The following is a 21,298-nucleotide window of genomic DNA, read 5'->3' as shown; positions in this document are numbered from 1 at the left end:
TATGATAAAGGTAGGCTGTGTACTTTTGCCCAGCTGAGCAATCTTGCTTTCAGAAAATATACCAACTTTTTAATGACTGATGATTAACATGCTGTAATGCACAGTTTAAATTTAAAAGCTCAAATGCTGTACATGAGAGGTTAAGCTTTATTGGCTCCTCCTGGCCGTTTTACAAGGTGATTCCGGATACTTTCCGGTATGATATCAAATGATGTATTACACCTCGTGATACTGCGTGATACTGCGTTTTGATGTGACACGCCCACCGCGTTGTACCATGAAGTACCCCACGCATTTTAAATGGCTGCATCTGTAGCTGAGCATAAAAAGAAGAGAAGCATAATGTGTCTGAAGGTCATAAACAATATTAATTTAGGAACTTAAACATATTAGTATAGTATTGGTAGTTTAAAGTATTTCATTCGGTTCCATACTGTGGTTATTTTATAGAAGTTGTTACATGTTTCTTTTGACTATAAGTTTATATACTTCATTAAAAGTTATAATGTTTTAACCTTTTCTATGAATATTTGCACTCGTTATCACAGTAAAAATATGCATACTTTTTAGGATTGGATTAATAGGGAATATAATATGGAATTGGGTATCTAAAGATATTATAAAGATATGATTATATTCATATAGCTCAAAATTATTACAGTAGTACACTTTCTTTGTAAACATCTGCATCTGTTTGACTCATTCACCTGTGATTACTTGGAAACTTTTTGCTTGCCCTGTTCAGTTATAGCTTAAGTGGTTAAGTGGTGTGTTGGTGTAATGGCTTAGGTGTATGACTTGCATGCTGGAGTTTGGGGGTTTGAACACAGCTCTCGAGTTTTCTTTTAACAAATAAACATCTATTTGAAAAACTAATATAGTAGATATTATCAACACTATATTGAATTTATTGGTATTTCTAAATATCACAACAAGTTCAAAGTTAAGTAATTTATTAATAACTATTAATAATTTCAAACTGCTTGTATTTTAAAATTGTATTTTGTTTGGGGTGATTTGTCACTGTTATCAGAATCTTCAATTTATTAAAAGTCTATTTTTGAGACAAGGTGTTCCAGACGTCTGTTTAATTTCTAAAACTCCCTCTGTATTCCATCTTTTCTATAAATACTTGCATTCATTATCGCAACAAAAAACCTAATACTTTTTAGAATTATCTACTGTAAATAGGAAATATAATATGGAATCGTTTATCGACAGCTCAAATGCTGTACATGAAAGGTTAAGCTTTATTAGCTCCACCTGGCGGTTTTACTAGGTGCTTCCAGATACTATTATCATATTTCAATTAACATTCAGCACGAAGTATATTGAGCCACGCCTATCGTGTTTTAATGCAGAGTACCTTGTGACTTTTGAATGGCTGGATCTATACAATATTTGAGCTGTACTGAACCACCACCTTTCACCTCAAGCGCAGACTGTGAATGCAGATTCAGTCTGATGAACATTATAAAAACAAAAGTCTCAAAACCATCTGGAAGAGTTTGAAATGCTCATGAGAATTAAATCGTACCAAAACAATGGACAGAATATTAATCTCGACAAGGTGTACATGCGATGGTTGTTATTGAAATACAGATGCCAGAAATGATAACTTAACAATATGTTTTTTATAGCACGATTTAAACTTCAGTTGGTAGGAGGACAGAAGTGAAGTGAAGTGAAGTGAAGACTTCTATAATTTTCAGTGACATACTGACTTTCTATCATTTATAGTGATTAGTGAACCGTTGAACTTGACTTTAGAAGTTAAAGACTTGCATTATAGTTGTAATTTTGTGAATTAAAAAAATCCATGATAAAACTGTTTGCATTAGCATGCACAATACTAAGTATGTAATTAAGCAGTTTATTGCAATTCACATCAATCAACTGTTGAACAAACATCAAAAGAAATATCAGAAAATAAACATTTGCACATTGTAAATGGAATCTTCAAGAACTTTATAAAAGTTTTTTTTTAATCATTCAGGAGGTGCAGTTCATGCATAATTAATGACATTACTAAACAGCAAACAATCAATCAAAAATTCAGATAATATGGCCAAACAAATAGGAGTCGTTAAATAACACAATTTTGCTATAAATTATCGGTCAACTCAATAGGTTGTACTTGAAAATGTCTCTTTAAACCACATATTGTAGATACTTTCTTCAGTTTAGCTGGCAAATTACTGTAAGCTTTTACAAAATCAGCAACAGCAATACATGTCATTATGCCCCTTGGGCCTTGCCTTTGGTCTTTTCAGTCGATCACTGAGTTCTCACATGGGACCGTTTGAAGCCCTTTGCATCCTGCACTTCAGCTTTTATATACCGCTCAGGTTATTAAGTCATACGCTCAGCAGGAAAAAAAAATTAGAGGGAACATAGTCAACCAGTATAGGAAACCTGACTGAAGCAGAAAGTGGCATTTACCATGTAAGTATGAACGTTATAGTGTAAGTTATCATACAGTATGTTAGTGTGAAGCCACTGTATCTTTGGTATTGTGCTTTGGGTCACTGTTTGCTAAGCGTATGCAGTAGGTGAATTTTCATCACAGTTTTTGGTCTTTTACAGAGTGAAGTAAGTTTCCTTTAAGATTTGCCAATACTGTGCTTTATCGTTTTCTCCTCAATTTTGAAAAGCTTCAGTGTCCCTGGTGATAAGAAGCTAAAAAGTCCCATAACATAAAGCTGCAACCAAAACAGGGATGGTGTTGACTGTATGATGACCTATGTGTCACGACCACCAGCAGCGGAGATCATCTCGCAAAAGAACTAACCAGTACCAACAGCGGGTTAGTAATAATAACAAGCGCTGAGCAGCACTATTTAAACCATCCCAACCCACTTCCCGCTGCTTGGTATTGAGTTAACTCCCTGGGGATTCCTAAACCTTGTGTCACTCTGGATTTTGGACTACCCCTTTTGCCTTTTGACTTCGTACCTCCTTCTCCATTCAGATTTTTTGCCACTTGTGTTTGTCCCGGATTTCAACCTACCTTCTCCCTTCGACCACGATCTCGCCTCTCGACTTAGATTGTTTGCCTCCGGTGTCTGTCTTGGATTTCGACCTTCCTTACTCTCATTGACCACGATCTTGCCTCTCGATTCAGATTGTTTGTTGCCTTGTCTACTGGCTACTCCTGTGGCTGCACAGGATCCATATCTCCTCATTAGTGTATCCTTACACTATGTTGGGTTTGCACTAGATTTCACTTTTTGAACGCTTACCAAAAAATCCCAGGTTTGTTTTGTCCCACCACAGAATATGTTGCTAGATGTTTTTAGTATCAGACTCTTAGTTTCTCTAATCTCAGACTTTGATTTAGCTAGCACTTGCATAAATCCAATTTAGTGTCACACTGGCATCATCGTGTGCTCTTCTTCGCTGCATGCTCAGTTTGTGAGACAAACTGTTCTACAGAGTCTGGATAGTATAATACATCTTCCATTTCCCTTTCACTGTGCTCAAAGGGTCATTTGATTTCTTTGAATTTGTTTTATAAATTTCTCCTTATCTTTGAAATTTGGAATATCTCCTGATATACAGATGCAGCCATTCAAAATGCGCGGGCGAAACCGCATTATTTTCCAGTACGCTGTACGCAGTCTACCGCAAGCTACCGGTAAATACCGTGAGTTACCGGTAAATACCGCTAGTTACCGTAAATTCTCCTATAATACGACAAGAAAAATAATAGTGCAAAGTACAGTGATTCACCATGCCTTTCACATGCTCATAAAAGAGATTGATTTAGGAACATAAACATATTACCGTATGCAAACTGTACTGTATACAGTATGTATATGTATATTTAATGTCTTAACTGTGCCCGTTTAAGTATTGAATATTTATATGGAATTTTACCACTGAAGGGAAATCTTAGTAGCTGAGCATAAAAAGAATAGCAGCATACTGCAACGCGTGTGAAGGCCATAAACGATATTAATTTTGGAACATAAACATACAGTATATGGCTGGTCTCGGGACTTTAAAGAAAACATACACGAAACATGGTTTCATTATGACCAGAATCAGTCTTGAGATATTTTTAACTTGATTTATAGTATTTGAGAGGAATGTCTTAACACCGATACTACAGTGCGTAAATACTGCTCAGGTATATGTTTCTAGGTTTATATTATGCATTTCATACTGTCAAATGACTTTTGAGCAACTAATAAGAAGCGCGAAACGGTATGCGTTTTAGTTTCGTTTTGTGCTGGGACTCTGCTTTTAACAATGTCGCCGTGGATTGATTAGAGATATCAAGTACATACAAGTCGTTTTTTAAATGTTGTAGTTCGTTAGTTTCTAGATTTCACGTTGTGAATATATGATTTGGGCAAACAGAGCCGCAAAGAAGTACATTATGGGTTGTTGTTTTTTTTTTGCAGTTTTATCTAGAACAATCGATGCTTAAACCTTTGTCTGATTCTTCTGAAACTATCCACACAACAGTTACAGTACCTAGGAGTACGCTGGGCAAACGTTCCGAGGTCAAATTCTTCCAGCACGGGGGTACCTTTAAAGCGGAGACGACAGCACCGACATTTTTTGGCGCGCCTTCTCTTAGAGCCCTGGCCAAATATGAAGACAGTACGTACAGTTATAATTCAAACGGAATTAAAAACTACACATCCTAGTTACCATGGTGTTGCTTGTGATCATTGCGTTTAACCAACGAAACAGGGCGAAAAATCAGTCACATGACTTTGGGGCAGAGTTTCGAAAGCTTAACCTATCAGCAACAAAGCGAAATTTACACGATAGGCTACCTCAAACTGTCAGTTACACGACTGTGTATGTCGCTTAAGCCACTCCTATTTGGCATTTTAGTTATGGAGGCGAGAAGACGCCCCCCCCCCCCCTCCCCCTCTCTGGGTGTCTGATTTGCTGCCATCTTTAACTGTTCGGTGTCCGAACCAGAGTAGATACGCGTAGGAAATAAAGTTAATCCCAACTATAAAACATATTTTTGTGGTAAGAGGGCGCAAAACATCAGTATTTACTGCTATTAATTACTGTACGATTTATAGTTGAAATCTGAGCCTAGATATAAAGTTAGATATAAAGTTAAAATCTCATCAAAGCAATGTAGGAAATACAGAGAAAATAAATCCTTTCTGACATCTAAAATCAGTTTCGATCAAGGTCTCTAAAACGAACAAGAAAAAGAGGATTTTCGGAGGGCAATTACGCTTTGTTTATATAGAATAACTGATTTATAATCTAATTTCTTGTTAGTTTAAAACAGTGAAATGTCAGCTGCAAAAGATCGCACCAGAAATAGCACTCTCTCTGCCTGTCATAGACCTTCAGGAAAGACTGAATGAAGTCATGTCAAGTACAATAATTCGGTGATCAATAATAACAGTTGTAGGACAAGAAACAAAAGATAGTGAAAACTTAAGGCTAAAACTCAAATTCATTCTACAAATTAATGCAAATGAAAATTCAGGACGTTAAAGTGCACAAAAATGCACATGGGCAAAAAGTTTTAGAAATGGAGCAGGTGTTGCTTTGAAATAAACAAACAGAAAAAAAGCCATGACTATAGTGCAGAATAGCAAACGTGGTTTACATAAAATACATTTTTCCAAGAAAGTTTAGCCTTTGTCACTAATGAAACCACTAAATAAAGACATAAATATAGAAATCATAAGATTTTTTTTATTCAATGTTGGTAGCAGGATGAACTGTGCTAAGTGTATATTTTGTCGCAGAGTTGCTGCAAGATGTTAACAGTGAAAAAACGTATTTAGAAATGAGTTATTTCAAGAAGAAAATTTTCAGAATAATTGCAAATCTAGCAGGATAGAGAAAGCACAAAAAACAGGCAGTTAGATTGATCAGATTAGTATGAAAAGTTATTTAGCAAAGGGAATGAGAAGAGTGACAAACTAGTATGCTTTAGATCTTTTTATCTGAACCAGGGAAAACTGATCATGTTTCTCTATAACAATAATAAAAAACTTTATTTTATATATCACCTTTAAAAGTGGCATCTCAAAGCAATACAGTAGATATAAAAACAGATAAAAGGACCACAGATTACAAAGTAAATACATATAAGAAAGACAAGCAGTTAGAGGTGCTACCAAAATTAGAAAATGAAGCAGATACATACACTAAGTCTTCTGAAAAGAAAGGTTCTGAGGTTAGATTTAAATGCACTCAGGGTACGTGACTGATATCACTGGGAATACAAATTGAGAGCTCTGGGGTGCAGCTAGAGAAGACCCTGTCACCCACAGAATGTAGATGTTCTTAAGGACAGCTAGAAGACCAGAGTCAGACGGACAAAGGTGGGGAGTAGACAGATAATAAGCCAATACTGGCTCAATACCCTCAATGGGCTTTGACGTGCTAATGTGTTGGTTTAACAGTCCGGGTGTGGCAAGCTTCCAATGTCAACTTGACTCGATTGGAAGACAATTAACGTATTTTAGCCCTAAATGAATTAATAGCAAACATGGTTTACATAAAATACATTTTTCCAAGAAAGTTTATAATAATACGATCTATAGTTGAAATCTGAGGCTACTGTAAATATAAAGGAAAATCATTTTCAGAGAGCAATCACGCTGTGTTTATGTAGAAAAAGCGATTAGGTTTATGAGCAATCTAATTGCCTATTCGCTTAAAACGCTATATAAAATAAAGTTTATTTAGAGATGAATGATCAGTGTCGCAGTTTTAATAATTTTTGTAGGAGGGCTTGGACAGATTCCAAGTGCATTTTTGCAATTTACGTTGCATTGTCCAATGTTCTGTTGTAATACAGGCTAGAATGCAGTTACAGTAGTCTAAGCTTTATCAGCCTATTTAAAATAATTTTTCTGAATCCCCGGCGGAACACACTCCATAGGAATCAGCGCTTTTATACAGTATATTGCCTTTAAACACATATATTTAAACACGCGTTTACGATTTAAATCAAAACGCGATTCAAATCAATATTAATGTATATTTTGTAACGCATACTGTCCAGCCTCCATTTCTCTATAAAAATTTACTCTGTTGCACACACACACACAATAGAAGCAGGAACAGCTGTCAGAAGGGAAGAAGGTGACTATTCATTGTTATCAAAAATGACTTAGAATCGATCATGTTGCGATATTTTGAAAAATAAAAGTCAATTGATTGTCCATAATATCGCTATTCTATTTTTTCGAAGAAATGTTTGTTAAAAGAAAAGTCCAGCACCAGCTGGATTCGAATACGCAACCTGTGCATTGTTAGTCATGCACCTAGACCAGTAGGCTACAAGACAACTCGCATGAACAGGGAGGCGAAACAGCCTTACACAGCCCTGTCGCAGTACACGAATATAATCATACCGTTATTAAATTCTTTAGATACGCGATTCCATATTATATTCCCTATTAATCAAATTCTAAAAGTATGCTTGTTGACTCCGGTATCACGTTAGTTAAAGACTTCGAAGCTTAAAATGTTTAGAGAGAAATGGAAGACTGGTGTGTATTTTTTTCTTTAAAGTACCAAGACCAGCCATATACTGTATGTTTATGTTCTAAAATTAATATCGTTTATGGCCTTCACACGCGTTGCAGTATGCTCCTATTCTTTTTATGCTCAGCTACTAAGATTTCCCTTCAGTGGTAAAATTAGATAGACGGTTACTTTTACAAGTGTTACTTTTACAAAGATGGTCAATAAAAAAAAATGTTGACCAGGGCAATACTTTGAGTTTACACTTACAGCTTGTCCAAGATCATTCATTATTAATATAATTAGTAATATCTTCGTTAAAGACTGAAGGCCACAGTTCAAAACATGAGAGGTTGAGCTTTATTAGCTCCACCTTGCGGAAATTCCGGATACTATTATTTTGCTTTTCGTATTATAGGAGAGTTTACGGTAACTAGCGGTATTTACCGGTAACTCGCGGTATTTACCGGTAGCTTGCGGTAGACTGCGTACAGCGTACCGGAAAATAATGCGGTATCGCCCGCACATTTTGAATGGCTGCATCTGTAGTACTGTTGTTCATAGTTTAACAATGTGCTACTAAAGGATAAATTCATTAATCTGTTTAACCTTACAAGTTGTTTATAAATGTGTTTATTTAAATTCATATATGTGACCCATTTAAAGAGCAGCTCATAATGTGAAGTTCTGTGAAGACTACTCCAGTTCTATCCCTCTCACAGTCTGCCTTATAAATTTTGCCTTCTTAGTAATACTATGGAACAAACTCCTGTTTATTGCTCTGCAGAAAGATCTTGTATCCAAGATGCCATGTGCTTCCTCTTAAAATTATACAAATACAGTTTAAACAACCATGCAACTATGTTTCCTCAGTGGAGGTCCTTTTGTAGTTTCTGTTCCCCAGCTTCTTCATGTAACAATTTTCAATCTTAAAGTTTAATTTTTTCCAACTTAATTTTTTTTTCCATTTGCCCTTTGGGACAGTTCCCTCTAACTCTCATGTTCTGTCTCTCTGGATTAACAAGAGCTATAGATACTGCTTTGCACTCAGCAGCCTCCTGGGTTACTGTGAAGAGATTCCTATAAAAGCTCCTGACCTAAGAAGAACATTTTCTTGTCCAGCAAGTGTTTGTGTTCAGTGCTGGAAGAGCAGAGAGAACAGGCTCCGACTCCTGTAATGAGGTAGGTAAAGAACTTGGGAAAATATCAATATATCTAAATAATTGTAATGTATCCCCTTAAGTTTTTATGTTTGGAGAAATTATCTTATAATACCACAAAAATTGTGGTTGATGAGTTTTGTAAATAAACTTTTCCTTTAGTTACTCAAAACACACAGAGCAGACTCAAACTCAGAGTGTACTGTACAGTAATGGGACAATGAAAACTTCATGTATCTTTCAAACAAATAAACATAATTTGCTGAAATATAAGAATTACATAAAAAAGTCCCAAGCTTTGGCAGTCTGTATCTTAATTTCTGTTTTCCTAGAGAGTCCTAAGGATAAACTGCATGTCATTTACAATTGCAGACATTTTATTGTTTTTCTTTATTTTCTCAGTGTGCTTAAGATCAGCATATCAGAATTATGTCAGATCATGCATAACCTTAAAATACATTTCAGGAACAACATGAGTTAATATGCTTTTGGAAATGTTGTACAGATTCAGTCATTCAAAATGAACGAGGTACGCTGTGTTAAAACGTTTGTGGACGTGGCTCAATATAACGCATCATACTGCATGTTTTTTTTAAATAGGATAAAAGTATCTGGAAGCATCTTGTAAAACCACAAGGTGGAGCTAATAAAGCTTAACATCTCATGTACAGCATTTAAGTTGTCACCAGAAAATGCCCGGTTTCGAATCCTGGTCACAGATGAGGGACAATCTTTTCCAATTAAGAATTTAAATTGTATACTCTTTAGACTTTTGATAATTATATACTGTTTATTACAGCATGTTAATCATTAAACATTAAAAAGTCAGTATTGTCATGCCCAGTACACCTAGAGGGCGCCCTGTTCCTAGTGAACCTTTAAATCGGAGAAGACAGCACCAAACGTTTTCTGCTCTGTATGTCACTTAAGTCATATCTATTTGGCATTTTAGTCATAGAGGTGGGAAGACGCCTCCGCCTTCCCTCTGCCTGCCTGACCTGTTCTCATTTTTGTCCGAAAAAAGTGAACCCTGGTTTAATTTTAAATTATATTTTACCTTCATTTATTATTTTATCAGTCTGTATTTCACTTTTTTTATAGTCAGATTTAATGTATGTTTGAACACAGTCTTGCAAATGAAAGATTTTACAAGATGTGGAAGTGCAAAAATTCATCACAGTGCGAATTGTAATACTTATTATTGTTTACTATTGTTTACTTATTGTTTTTGCACCTGACTTCATTTAGATGTATATAAAATATTGAACTGCGACATAACATTCAGAAATACAATCGAAAATAGGCTGTGATACTTGTGTAGATGAAACTTTTCTAACATTTATTAAAAAAAAATAAAAACGATTACAATGTATAATCATTCCATGTGTAATATCATTACAAAGTACAATAAGCCTCTGCTTTGTTTAACGATGGTTTCAAATATAAAACTAACTGGTGAGAAGGCTATGTTTAATGAGAATAAAAGATTTAAAGTTAAAATAAATAATTTACATTCCATTATTAAGTTTTAAAGGCAGACACTCTCAGTGTCATAAACACTGCAAGCTGCAGAACGGTTTCCTTACGGTACTGCCTCTTTTCTGACTGAGCTCAGTGGGCAGTGCGCTGTTTTCTCAGCCACCTGCTAATTTTCTTCACACCAAGGAAAGACGGAAGAATGTGTCTGTCTGTGTCTGTGTATCTGTAAGAAATGTGTGCTGCATTTACAAAATTAAAGAGTTTAAAATGTTTAATTAAAAACAAAAAAAAAATCTTACAGCTTACACAAAGATTCAAAGCTGATCACATGGAAGAAAAATCACCCATTTTTCGCAGATTTCGTGTTTTAAAAAAAATGGGTTTTAAAATCATGCAATGTCTATTTTGGGCACACATGTTATTGTTTCCTGTTTTTGATTTTCTTTAAAATAAAAAGAATCAGTTGCCCATTGTGCCACACAATATTATGTTACATTTTTATGTTTTTGAGAGATTCAGAAGGCTTTAGCTTATGTATAAAAAATATAGCACTTGTACCTGGGATCAGCTTTATTCACACTAAGGTTTCTAAAAATGCAACCAGGTACTAAATATTGTGAAATTTTTCATAAATCGTGAACTTTAAGTCTGTAGGTTTCAGGCTCTGTGTCATTCACCTTTTTATTACATTATTAATATAACTTTACTTTCAATATGTTATAATATATTAAAAACAAAAAAAAATATAGTAATATTGACCATTTTATTTTTTTAAGTCTTTGCTAGAAGAACAACTTGTGCCTGAAGTGGGAATTGAACTCAGATCACCTAGACCAGTGGTTCTCAAACTTTTTGGGCCAAGTATCACCCCCTGATCAAACCAAAGAATCCAAGTACCACCTACAAATCATCTTTTCATAGGAACCACACACTCTCACACACATACAGTGCCTTGCGAAAGTATTCGGCCCCCTTGAACTTTTCAACCTTTTGCCACATTTCAGGCTTCAAACATAAAGATATAAATTTTTTATTTTATGTGAAGAATCACCAACAAGTGGGACACAATTGTGAAGTGGAACGAAATCTATTGGATTTTTGAAACTTTTTTAACTAATAAAAAAATGAAAAGTGGGGCGTGCAAAATTATTCGTCCCCCTTGCGTTAATACTTTGTAGAGCCACCTTTTGCTGCGATTACAGCTGCAAGTCGCTTGGGGTATGTCTATCAGTTTTGCACATCGAGAGACTGAAATTCTTGCCCATTCTTCCTTGCAAAACAGCTCGAGCTCAGTGAGGTTGGATGGAGAGCGTTTGTGAACAGCAGTTTTCAGCTCTTTCCACAGATTCTCGATTGGATTCAGGTCTGGACTTTGACTTGGCCATTCAAACACTTGGATACGTTTATTTGTGAACCATTCCTTTGTAGATTTTGCTGTATGTTTGGGATCATTGTCTTGTTGGAAGATAAATCTCCGTCCCAGTTTCAGGTCTTTTGCAGACTCCAACAGGTTTTCATCCAGAATGGTCCTGTATTTGGCTGCATCCATCTTCCCCTCAATTTTAACCATCTTCCCTGTCCCTGCTGAAGAAAAGCAGGCCCAAATCATGATGCTGCCACCACCATGTTTGACAGTGGGGATGGTGTGTTGAGGGTGATGAGCTGTGTTGCTTTTACGCCAAACATATCGTTTTGCATTGTGGCCAAAAAGTTCGATTTTGGTTTCATCTGACCAGAGCACCTTCTTCCACATGTTTGGGGTGTCTCCCAGGTGGCTTGTGGCAAACTTTAGACGAGATTTTTTATGGATATCTTTGAGAAATGGCTTTCTTATTGCCACTCTTCCATAAAGGCCAGATTTGTGCAGTGTAAGACTGATTGTTGTCCTATGGACAGACTCTCCCACCTCAGCTGTAGTTCTCTGCAGTTCATCCAGAGTGATCATGGGCCTCTTGGCTGCATCTCTGATCAGTCTTCTCCTTGTCTGAGCTGAAAGTTTAGAGGGACGGCCAGGTCTTGGTAGATTTGCAGTGGTCTGATACTCCTTCCATTTCAAGATGATCGCTTGCACAGTGCTCCTTGGGATGTTTGAAGCTTGGGAAATCTTTTTGTATCCAAATCCGGCTTTAAACTTCTCCACAACAGTATTACGGACCTGCCTGGTGTGTTCCTTGGTCTTCATGATGCTCTCTGCGCTTTCAACAGAACCTTGAGACTATCACAGAGCAGGTGCATTTATACAGAGACTTGATTACACATAGGCGGATTCTATTTATCACCATCAGTCATTTAGGACAACATTGGATCATTCAGAGATCCTCGCTGAACTTCTGGAGTGAGTTTGCTGCACTGAAAGTAAAGGGGCCGAATAATTTTGCACGCCCCACTTTTCATTTTTTTATTAGTTAAAAAAGTTTCAAAAATCCAATAGATTTCGTTCCACTTCACAATTGTGTCCCACTTGTTGGTGATTCTTCACATAAAATAAAAAATGTATATCTTTATGTTTGAAGCCTGAAATGTGGCAAAAGGTTGAAAAGTTCAAGGGGGCCGAATACTTTCGCAAGGCACTGTATCATAAAAATAGCACGAAGCACTTAATTTGGATTGTACCGCCTTGTATCTGTTTTCCAACACTTGCTAACACTAGCAGTGCTGTCTGTGTCAGGTTCAGCAGCAGAGCTAGTGTCGGTGGCCGATACAGTTATCATAGGTCCTGATTTTTCTGACCATGTCCTCTAATTTGATCCTTATATCTCCATCCAGGAGGAATTTTCAAATAACCAAAAATGTCTGGGATTTCGACTCCATTATTTCTCCATGAAGAATAATTAACAAAGGTTTAAAAGATAGTTAGAAAGAGAAAGAATGGTGCGTAAGCCTGATACTTTTGCCTCCTGGCAAATAAAGGTATACTTGACTTGCAAGCTCATGTTGACTCAGACAAACACAAAAAGGCAATTCGAGGAGAGTTCGTCAACCAAATTAACAGATTATTTTGTAAAATCTGGCAGCAAAACAGAGGATACTGTTATTGCAGCAGAGGGGACACGTGCATTTCACACAGTTAAACCTCATCACAGTTATTATACCAATGAACATAAAATGGGGGATATTTTGAAAACCTTCTCCATCCCGATCCCCTTCCCAGATAAGGCAATAGGAAAGTTCCTCAGGATGTCCTCTTTTTTATGTTTAAATATGGTAAAACCCTTGTGGCTGATGTATAATCCTCCTTGTTCTCAACAGGTGTGTGTGATCTAATGGAGCCGGCGTCAGTACTCTTGGCGTTTATTCCATTCGGTCATGACATAATACTTGATTTTTGCAAGGTATTCATTTTCAATCACTTGCTCTGTTGGTGAATGTGGTGCTAGTCTGTGTCTCTGAAAACTCAAGGGGAGTCTGAACACTCAAGTAATAGTGTGCGCTATATCGACGTACTGTAGCAAAGTACATAGGCTCATATTTGACACATACAGATGCAGCCATTCAAAATGTACGGTACAAACCCATACCACACACAACTACCCACAAGCCACCGCAGTCTACCGCGGTAAGTGACTGGCTGGCCAAAATGACCGACAGGGGCACTCATGGTGCATTGGTTGGTAGTGAAAAGATTTAAATATTTAATCTCTTTACTGTGCACATTTTAATCCCCTTAGTATTGAATATTTATGTGAAATTTTACCACTAAAGGGAAATTCTAGTAGCTGAGCATAAAAAGAAGAGGAGCATAACGTATCTGAAGGTCATAAACTATATTAATTTAGGAACATAAACATATTACTGTATGTAAACTGTACTGTATATGGCTGGTCTTGGTAGTTTAAAGAAAAAATACACACCAGTCTTCCATTTCTCCCTAAACATTTTAAGCATCAAAGTTTTATGAAACAGTCCCCAAATATGCGATTGCTGTATAGAATGAATTTTAATTGAAAAAAATTATTTAACACGAAAATTAAGCTGTTTATGTTCCTCCGCCTGAGAATATAGTCACTTGTTTCTACGCAAAGCAGAAACACAGCCATAGGTAACTAGAAAAGAGAGGACATTAGCTAGCCAATATGATAAAGGAATAAATTATTTTTTTATTTCTTTTGCACTTTTATGTGAACATTTCCATTGATTGTACAAGCACTTGGAAACTTTCCAATCCCTAGTTTGTCTGCATTTTCATTTCCGCTGTTCTACATAACAGGAAGACAACAGCATATGCTGCTTCTATTCGAAATGCGTATTTTAAAAGTTTAATTAGGAAGTAAAAACCTTACAGCGTACACAGATTTCTAAACTGAGCAGGAGGAAGAAAAATCAATGCATAAAAAGTGGTTATTAACTATCGAAACCTGTTTTTATTTCACCTGGCAATTTACCTGAATGCTGAACTACAGTATCTGAGAAGAGCCACAATTGAACTATTGTTGATAATAAGAGAGAGAGTCCCTATTACCCCCATTTTGATTTAAATCGCAAACGTGTGTTTAATTAAATGTATTTTTGATTCACAATCAGACAAATGCAACATAAATTGTTATCTTTGTCTTTGAAGTATCTTAATAAACTTTCAGCATAGCTTTCTCCCTGTTTAGATTTATTTTTCTTGGGATTTTGGGATCAAACGTGGAAAGATTAGATTGTAATCATTTTGATTTTTTAAATACATTTTAGAAAAGTGTAATCTATACTAAAAAGCTGTATTTATTTAATACCACTCGATACTTATAATAATGGAGTTTAGTTGATACTGTTTAAATTTTTAAACTATTTTAAACTGTATTACAGCATTGTACACATGCTTAAAAGAGAAGAGAGAAAACGCAAGCCTTCTTCAGGTGTGAGGGTCTTCTGCTCAGAATGAAATGGTAAAATGTAATGTAGGTTCTGAATGGGTTCAATTATAATTTGGGCTTGATTGAGGTTGCTGCCTTTCATCTAAAATCCTGCTTAAATCCTTCTAAACTAAAAAAAGTCAGACAGGCAGAGGGGAGAGTGAGTTCTAAATAAAGAATTATCCAGGTAACATTGAAATGGGAGGACAGTTTGGGGAGATTGCCTGTTTTCCATGTGAATAGTTTCCTGGTTCCGCACCCCTTGGTGTTTCTCTCACTCTCTCTCGGGCTGGCGGGCTTGTCTTGTGTCTCTCTCTCGTCTGGGCACGGGAGTGCTGCTGGAAGGTGTTGACGGAAACACCTGATCATCAGCTTGAAAGATTTCAGTGCTTTGTGTATAGTCTAATAGCAGTAGGGGCAGGGTTGGTTGAAATTTGATTGGGGATCTATGTTCTTCACACATGAAACATTTTCTCTAAAAGCATTTTCTTCCCAGTTTAGCCGATCTTGTTACAGCATGTTACAGTTTACTATTATTGACCATATTAATTTTAAGTGCTTAATGCCATTTTTTGAGCAATCAGTGCGAACTGTAATACTAATTAAATGACCGCAGGCACTTTCCACCCCCTCTGACAGCAGGAACATTCCTATTCTTAGCTTAGCAGCTTATTACAATATAGGGTGTTTTATACAGTGACACAGCGTCGTGTTGTGAATCTGTTTTACTGTGTTTACAAAGAAAGTGGAATACAATGATACTATCTGCTATATAGATACATATTTTTAGATATTTAGATGATAATCGGCCAGTGAAAGCTCTGTTGCCCTTCACATGAATGCCTGAAACATTTTACAGAACCCAGGATTTTACACTATATTCCCCATTATGAAACGGATAATTCCGGTCCTAAAGTCTGATTGCCTGACATACATTCAAAGAAGTCCTATATTTTCTAATATAGGCACATCCCGGAATTTTGACTTCACTGTGTGATGAAAAATTTTAAAGACTACTTCTAAGCGTAGATAAAAAAGCTTGGATTCCCATGTACAGTATCTTATTACATATCTTTTTCTGTTGTCTTTGTTGATCTCTTGAGGATCCTTGTGATATTTTGAGCTCTCGTTGAATGATAAAAGTGTCGCAGTTTAAGTCAATTTTTCGAGTTTTTATGTCTGTTATACTAAAAGAAAATGCCCGACGAACTAGGGATTGGACAGTTTTTCAGTGCTTGTACAATCGATGAAAATGTTCAAATAAAAGTGCTAAAGAAATAAACAAAAAAAGTAATTTATTCCTTTATCATATTGGATAGCTAAAGTCCCATCCTTGTTAGTCAGATCAATGAAATGCTGTGGTGTTACTTTTTTCGATTAAAAAATAAAGTATTTTCATTTAAAATGACTGTTACAAATAATGTGGACTAGCGTAATACTTTGAGTTTACAGCTTGTCCAAGGTCATTCATTATTAATACTATAAGTAATATCTTCGGTAAAGGCTTGAATGCATAAAATATTTCTGCATAATTAAAATATTTATGGTAAAGGTAGGTTGTGTACTTTTGCCCAACTGAGCAATCTTGCTTTCATAAAATATACCAACTTTTTAATGACTGATGATTAACATGCTGTAATACACAGTTTAAATTTAAAAGCTCAAATGCTGTACATGAGAGGTTAAGCTTTATTGGCTCCTCCTGGCGGTTTTACAAGGTGATTCCGGATACTTTCCAATATGACGTTATATGATGTGTTACACTGCGTCATATCGCGTTTTGATGCGACACGCCCACTGCATGGTACCGTGGTGTACCTCACTTGTTTTGAATGGCTGCATTTGTAAACTAATTTTATTAAAATAGAAAGTATGAAAACCCGTCTCAAACTTTCTGAATCCGATTAACTAAATTACAGATGAAAAATTGACATAATTTTTAATTATTCAAATTTTAATTTCCATTTTTTCAGTGTACACAACAGTTTGAGAACCACAGGCCTGGGCATAACCCCTATTGGCAAACCCACAGTACCAATGGGCTGCTTAGAATCACAGCTTAGAATGAGTCAAATTAAAAATAAAACATGTTTACAAAGAAAGTGGATTACAGTAATACTACCAGCTATATAAATACATATATTTAGCTCCTTAAATTAAGATAGTTATTAACTTCTTTAGATAAGTGATTCCATATTATATTCCCTATTTAGCGGATTCTAAAATGTAAGAGGTTTTTTACTGCGATAACGAGCGCAAGTATTCATAGAAAAGGTTAAAATATAGAATACAGAGGAAGTTTCAGAAATTAAACAGAGGTCTGGAAAACCCTGTCTCAAAAATAGACGTTTAGTAACTTGAAATTTGTGAAAGAAGTGACAAATCACCTTGCACAAAATACAATTTTAAAATACAAACAGCTTGAAATTATTCATTATTATTAATTTATTAGTTATTAATAAATCACTTAACTATTAACATGTTGTGATATTTAGAAATACCAACACATTCAATATAGTGTCGATAATATTGACAATTTTAGTTTTTCAAATAAATTATTTGTTAAAAGAAAACTCATGGCGAGAGCTGGGTTCAAACCTACCAACCTCCAGCATGCAGGTCACACACTAAAGCCATTAGACCACCACTCTGCTTGACAACTTAAGCTATAACTGAAAAAGGCAGGCAAAAAGTTTCTAAGTAATCGCCGGTGAATGAGTCAAATTGATGCAGATGTTTATAAAGAAATTGTATTACTGTAATAATTTGATCTATATGAATATAGTTATATCATTATTAATTTCTTTAGATATGCAATTCCATATTGTATTGACAATAAAATTCTATTAAGTATCCATTTTTTACTGCGAAAATGAGCACAAGTATTCATAGGAAATTTTAAAACATTATAACTTTATGACATATATAACCTTTACTCAGAAGGAGCACGTAAAAACTTTTCCAAAATAACCACGGTATGTAACTGAATGAAAGACTTTGATGCTTAAAATGTAAAATGTAGGAAGAAAGTGGAATACTGGTGTGTATTTTTTAAACTACCAATATCAGCCATATACAGTTTACATAACATGATTATATTCCTAAATTAATATCGTTTATGACCTTCAGACACATTATGCTCCTCTTCTTTTTATGCTCAGCTACTTAAGTTTCCCTTTAGTTGTAAAATTCCATATTAATATTCAATATTAAGCGGATTTAAAAATGCACAGTAAAGAAGCAATCGTTTCACTAACAACCAGTTACTTTTGGCCAGTCACTCATATCCTGTGATATAACGTGCTAAACTGTAGATAATTTCGCATGGTACAGTGTTTTACCGTGCATTTTGAATGGCTGCATCTGCATATATAGTGTTTTGGTCTCTTGATGTAGCTTAAGTCTGACATCTTTCTGACAAAATGGATGCCTTTTTTCAGAACAAAAGACTATATCAAACTAAAAATCTTTTGTGAAATACTGTTGTAGAAAGGAGTCAGCTTTTCAGTTTCAGTTTCTGTCCTCTTAAAAATGAATTCAGTGATTGTTTACAAACCAGGTTTTTATTTTTCTAGAAAACAAATGTACTGTTTTTATGAAACATAAACTGCTAAGTCACATCACTGTGTTGTTGAGATATTGCCCAATACTCTTCAAAGAATACAGTATGTTTCTGATGAATACCACTTTAGATTAATGTTTAGTTAGAAACGGTTAAATTGGGTAAGACGCACCAGTAGGTTTTTTGAGGACATTTACTTCCAGATGTAGCAATGGCTGGCCATAAATGGGTGAGCCCAATTTATTGTGCCAGGTATACAGGAATGAAACATGACATTTATTCTATGGAGAGAAAACAAGTTTAAGGAAATTGGTCCCATTTCTGTCCTCCCGACAATAGAAGTTAGAACAGAAGTTAGAATAGAACAGTTTTGCAGGTGATAGAGAGAAAATGATCTGATAGTTATAGTAATACCTCAGAGTGGAAAACTGGACTTTTGGGATGGAGCAGGTCCTCCAAAAGAGGACCAATGGCACACAAGAGCCTAGAGAGGTTCAGAAAACTAAGAACTGTGACAGACCACCCAATTGCACAGTGAGAAATTAATGATATGCTGCCTCTAGGTTGCATATGCTTGAGACTACTTTAAAATGAAGATGTACACAATCTGGAGGTGTCCCATAGGTACTTGATTGTATTAGTATCAAGCAGCACAGGAGAAAAATCCTTCTGTGCAAAAATCCTTCGGTGGCATTTACCAGATAAGTATGAATGTTAGTATTATTGAAGGTTTTTTTGTCGTAGGAATGCGGTGAAAATCTCTGCAAGGCATTATAAATATGGTATTGCTCTTATGATATCTCATTCTACAAATGTATGTATCCAATAGATATCTCAGGAACAAATGTCCGACATTGTTTAAAATATAACAATGAGAATGTCAAATTGAAACATAAAGAGGCAAAATTGTGTGCTAAAAAGACAGCGCATAACTTCTTTTAATTTTTGAATCTCATACCTTGAACAAATAAAGCATTAATATTATATATATATTAATTTTATGGTTTAAAATTCCTTAATGGTTCATTATCTAAACTAGTAATGCACTGGATGTACACTTGTTTTTTGGCATCCTGTTCCCAGCCAGAGCTGCTGAGACTTTGACCAATGGGAGGAACCAATGTCACCCTGCACTCTGACTTCATCATCGTGGGATTGCCAGGCCTGCAGGAGTACAATTCTGCTCTCTTTATCTTCTTCCTCATTCTCCTCCTGGCCACTTTCCTGGGTAATCTACTCATCGTGGTGTTAATTTCCCTAGATCAACGGCTCCATACACCCATGTACTTCTTCCTCTGGAACTTGGCTGTCTTAGATGTACTGATAACTGTCACTGTCATACCCAAGTTGTTGGTAGTTCTTTTAGGTCATAAAAGGACCATATCCTTCTCTGATTGTTTTGCACAAATGTATTTTTTTACCACATTTGCAGTTGTAGAAGTATTCCTTGTTGCAGTCATGGCTTATGATCGCTATGTTGCTATAGTGAAACCTCTACATTACAATAACATCATGAGCAGCAAGGTCTGTATTACAATGATGTCCTCAGCCTGGGTGCTGGGCTTCCTTGTGCCCTTAACACCTGTATTACTGGCAAGCACTTTGCCATTTTGTGGATCAAATCTTATCCAGCACATTGTCTGTGACTATACCACTGTAATGTCATTAGCCTGTGGTGATGTCACAGCACAGGTGAGCTTTGCTTTGTGCCTTGCAATGGTTGTAATTTACATTCCTGTTCTGTTTGTCCTGTGGTCGTACTACAGAATTATATGCTCAGTGATAAAGATGAAAACATTGGAGAGCCGTAAGAAGGCCTTCTCAATGTGCTCTTCACATGTGATTCTTGTCTTCCTGTACTATATGTCCAGTGCTGTGGTGTATATTGGGCTGAAAGTGGAAAGTATCCCTACTGATGGACGTATCTTCATTGGTGCAGTGCACTATTTTCTCACTCCTTTTATTAACCCGATAATTTACAGCTTAAGCAATGAGAAAATCAAGGCAGCTGCTCACAGATACCTGAAGTTACACACCTCTTTCCAGCACACTGGAAAGAATATTTTCAACACAAGACTATAAGTCATATGATACGTTTTAATTCTTTAATTTATCATTCAAAGGAAGAAACACAGAAGCTATTTTGCTGACAACCATATTTTAATATTTCAAAGTAATTTGAAAGTAGAATACATCTCCAAGGTTAAGAAAAAATATAATGTGTACTTTGAACTGAACATTTAAATGAATGTAGCAGCAAGGCTTATTGATGACCTTAGAAAGAGGGCTTGTTCTGAAACTCCAGTGAGGCCCATTTCTGTGATCTTAGCCACAGAATGACCTAGTGGTGTTTGAGTGCAGGAAAGAAAGGGAGATGAGTTTATATTCTGAATAAAAACCTCTCCCAGGACAGTACAGATCCACTGTTCATACTCATACTCCTAAAGATGTCCACTGCTGGTGCCTGGATGTCTGGCACTAATATCCATAAACATCTGGACATAATCTTAAGAGTCACAGGCCATGTTCAATCATCAAACAAGATGACCAACCAATCAGTGACAAGTAGGGTGTGGGTCTGGCTGACAGACAACAGAACCACACTTGTTATCTTAGCTGTGGGACTGTAATTTTTTTTTTTCCAAAGCACTAAGTTAGAGTGTGAGCCTATACATAAAGACAGAATTCTGCCGAGGTCTAGCTTGCAGCAAGTCCTTGAAACAAGGTAGCTATCATCATGCCTCCGCTTGATCATCATAGCAATACAGTTGCACTTTTGTCGACACTCC

The 21,298-nt window shown here is 36.0% G+C and overlaps 1 protein-coding gene across 1 annotated transcript; it reads left to right on the top strand.

The window, feature by feature from the left end:
* Positions 1 to 19,616: 19,616 nt before the first annotated feature.
* LOC138242263 (olfactory receptor 6N1-like) lies at positions 19,617 to 20,591 on the top strand. Its single transcript, XM_069197752.1, has one exon. The coding sequence runs from the start codon at positions 19,617 to 19,619 to the stop codon at positions 20,589 to 20,591; it is 975 nt and encodes a 324-aa protein (XP_069053853.1).
* The last annotated feature ends 707 nt before the right edge of the window (positions 20,592 to 21,298 follow it).

The sequence above is a fragment of the Lepisosteus oculatus genome, chromosome 13 (assembly GCF_040954835.1).
Source record: "Lepisosteus oculatus isolate fLepOcu1 chromosome 13, fLepOcu1.hap2, whole genome shotgun sequence".
Taxonomy (NCBI): domain Eukaryota; kingdom Metazoa; phylum Chordata; class Actinopteri; order Semionotiformes; family Lepisosteidae; genus Lepisosteus; species Lepisosteus oculatus.
Note: the sequence above shows the minus strand (reverse complement) of the source record. Positions and strands in the feature narration are given on the sequence as shown.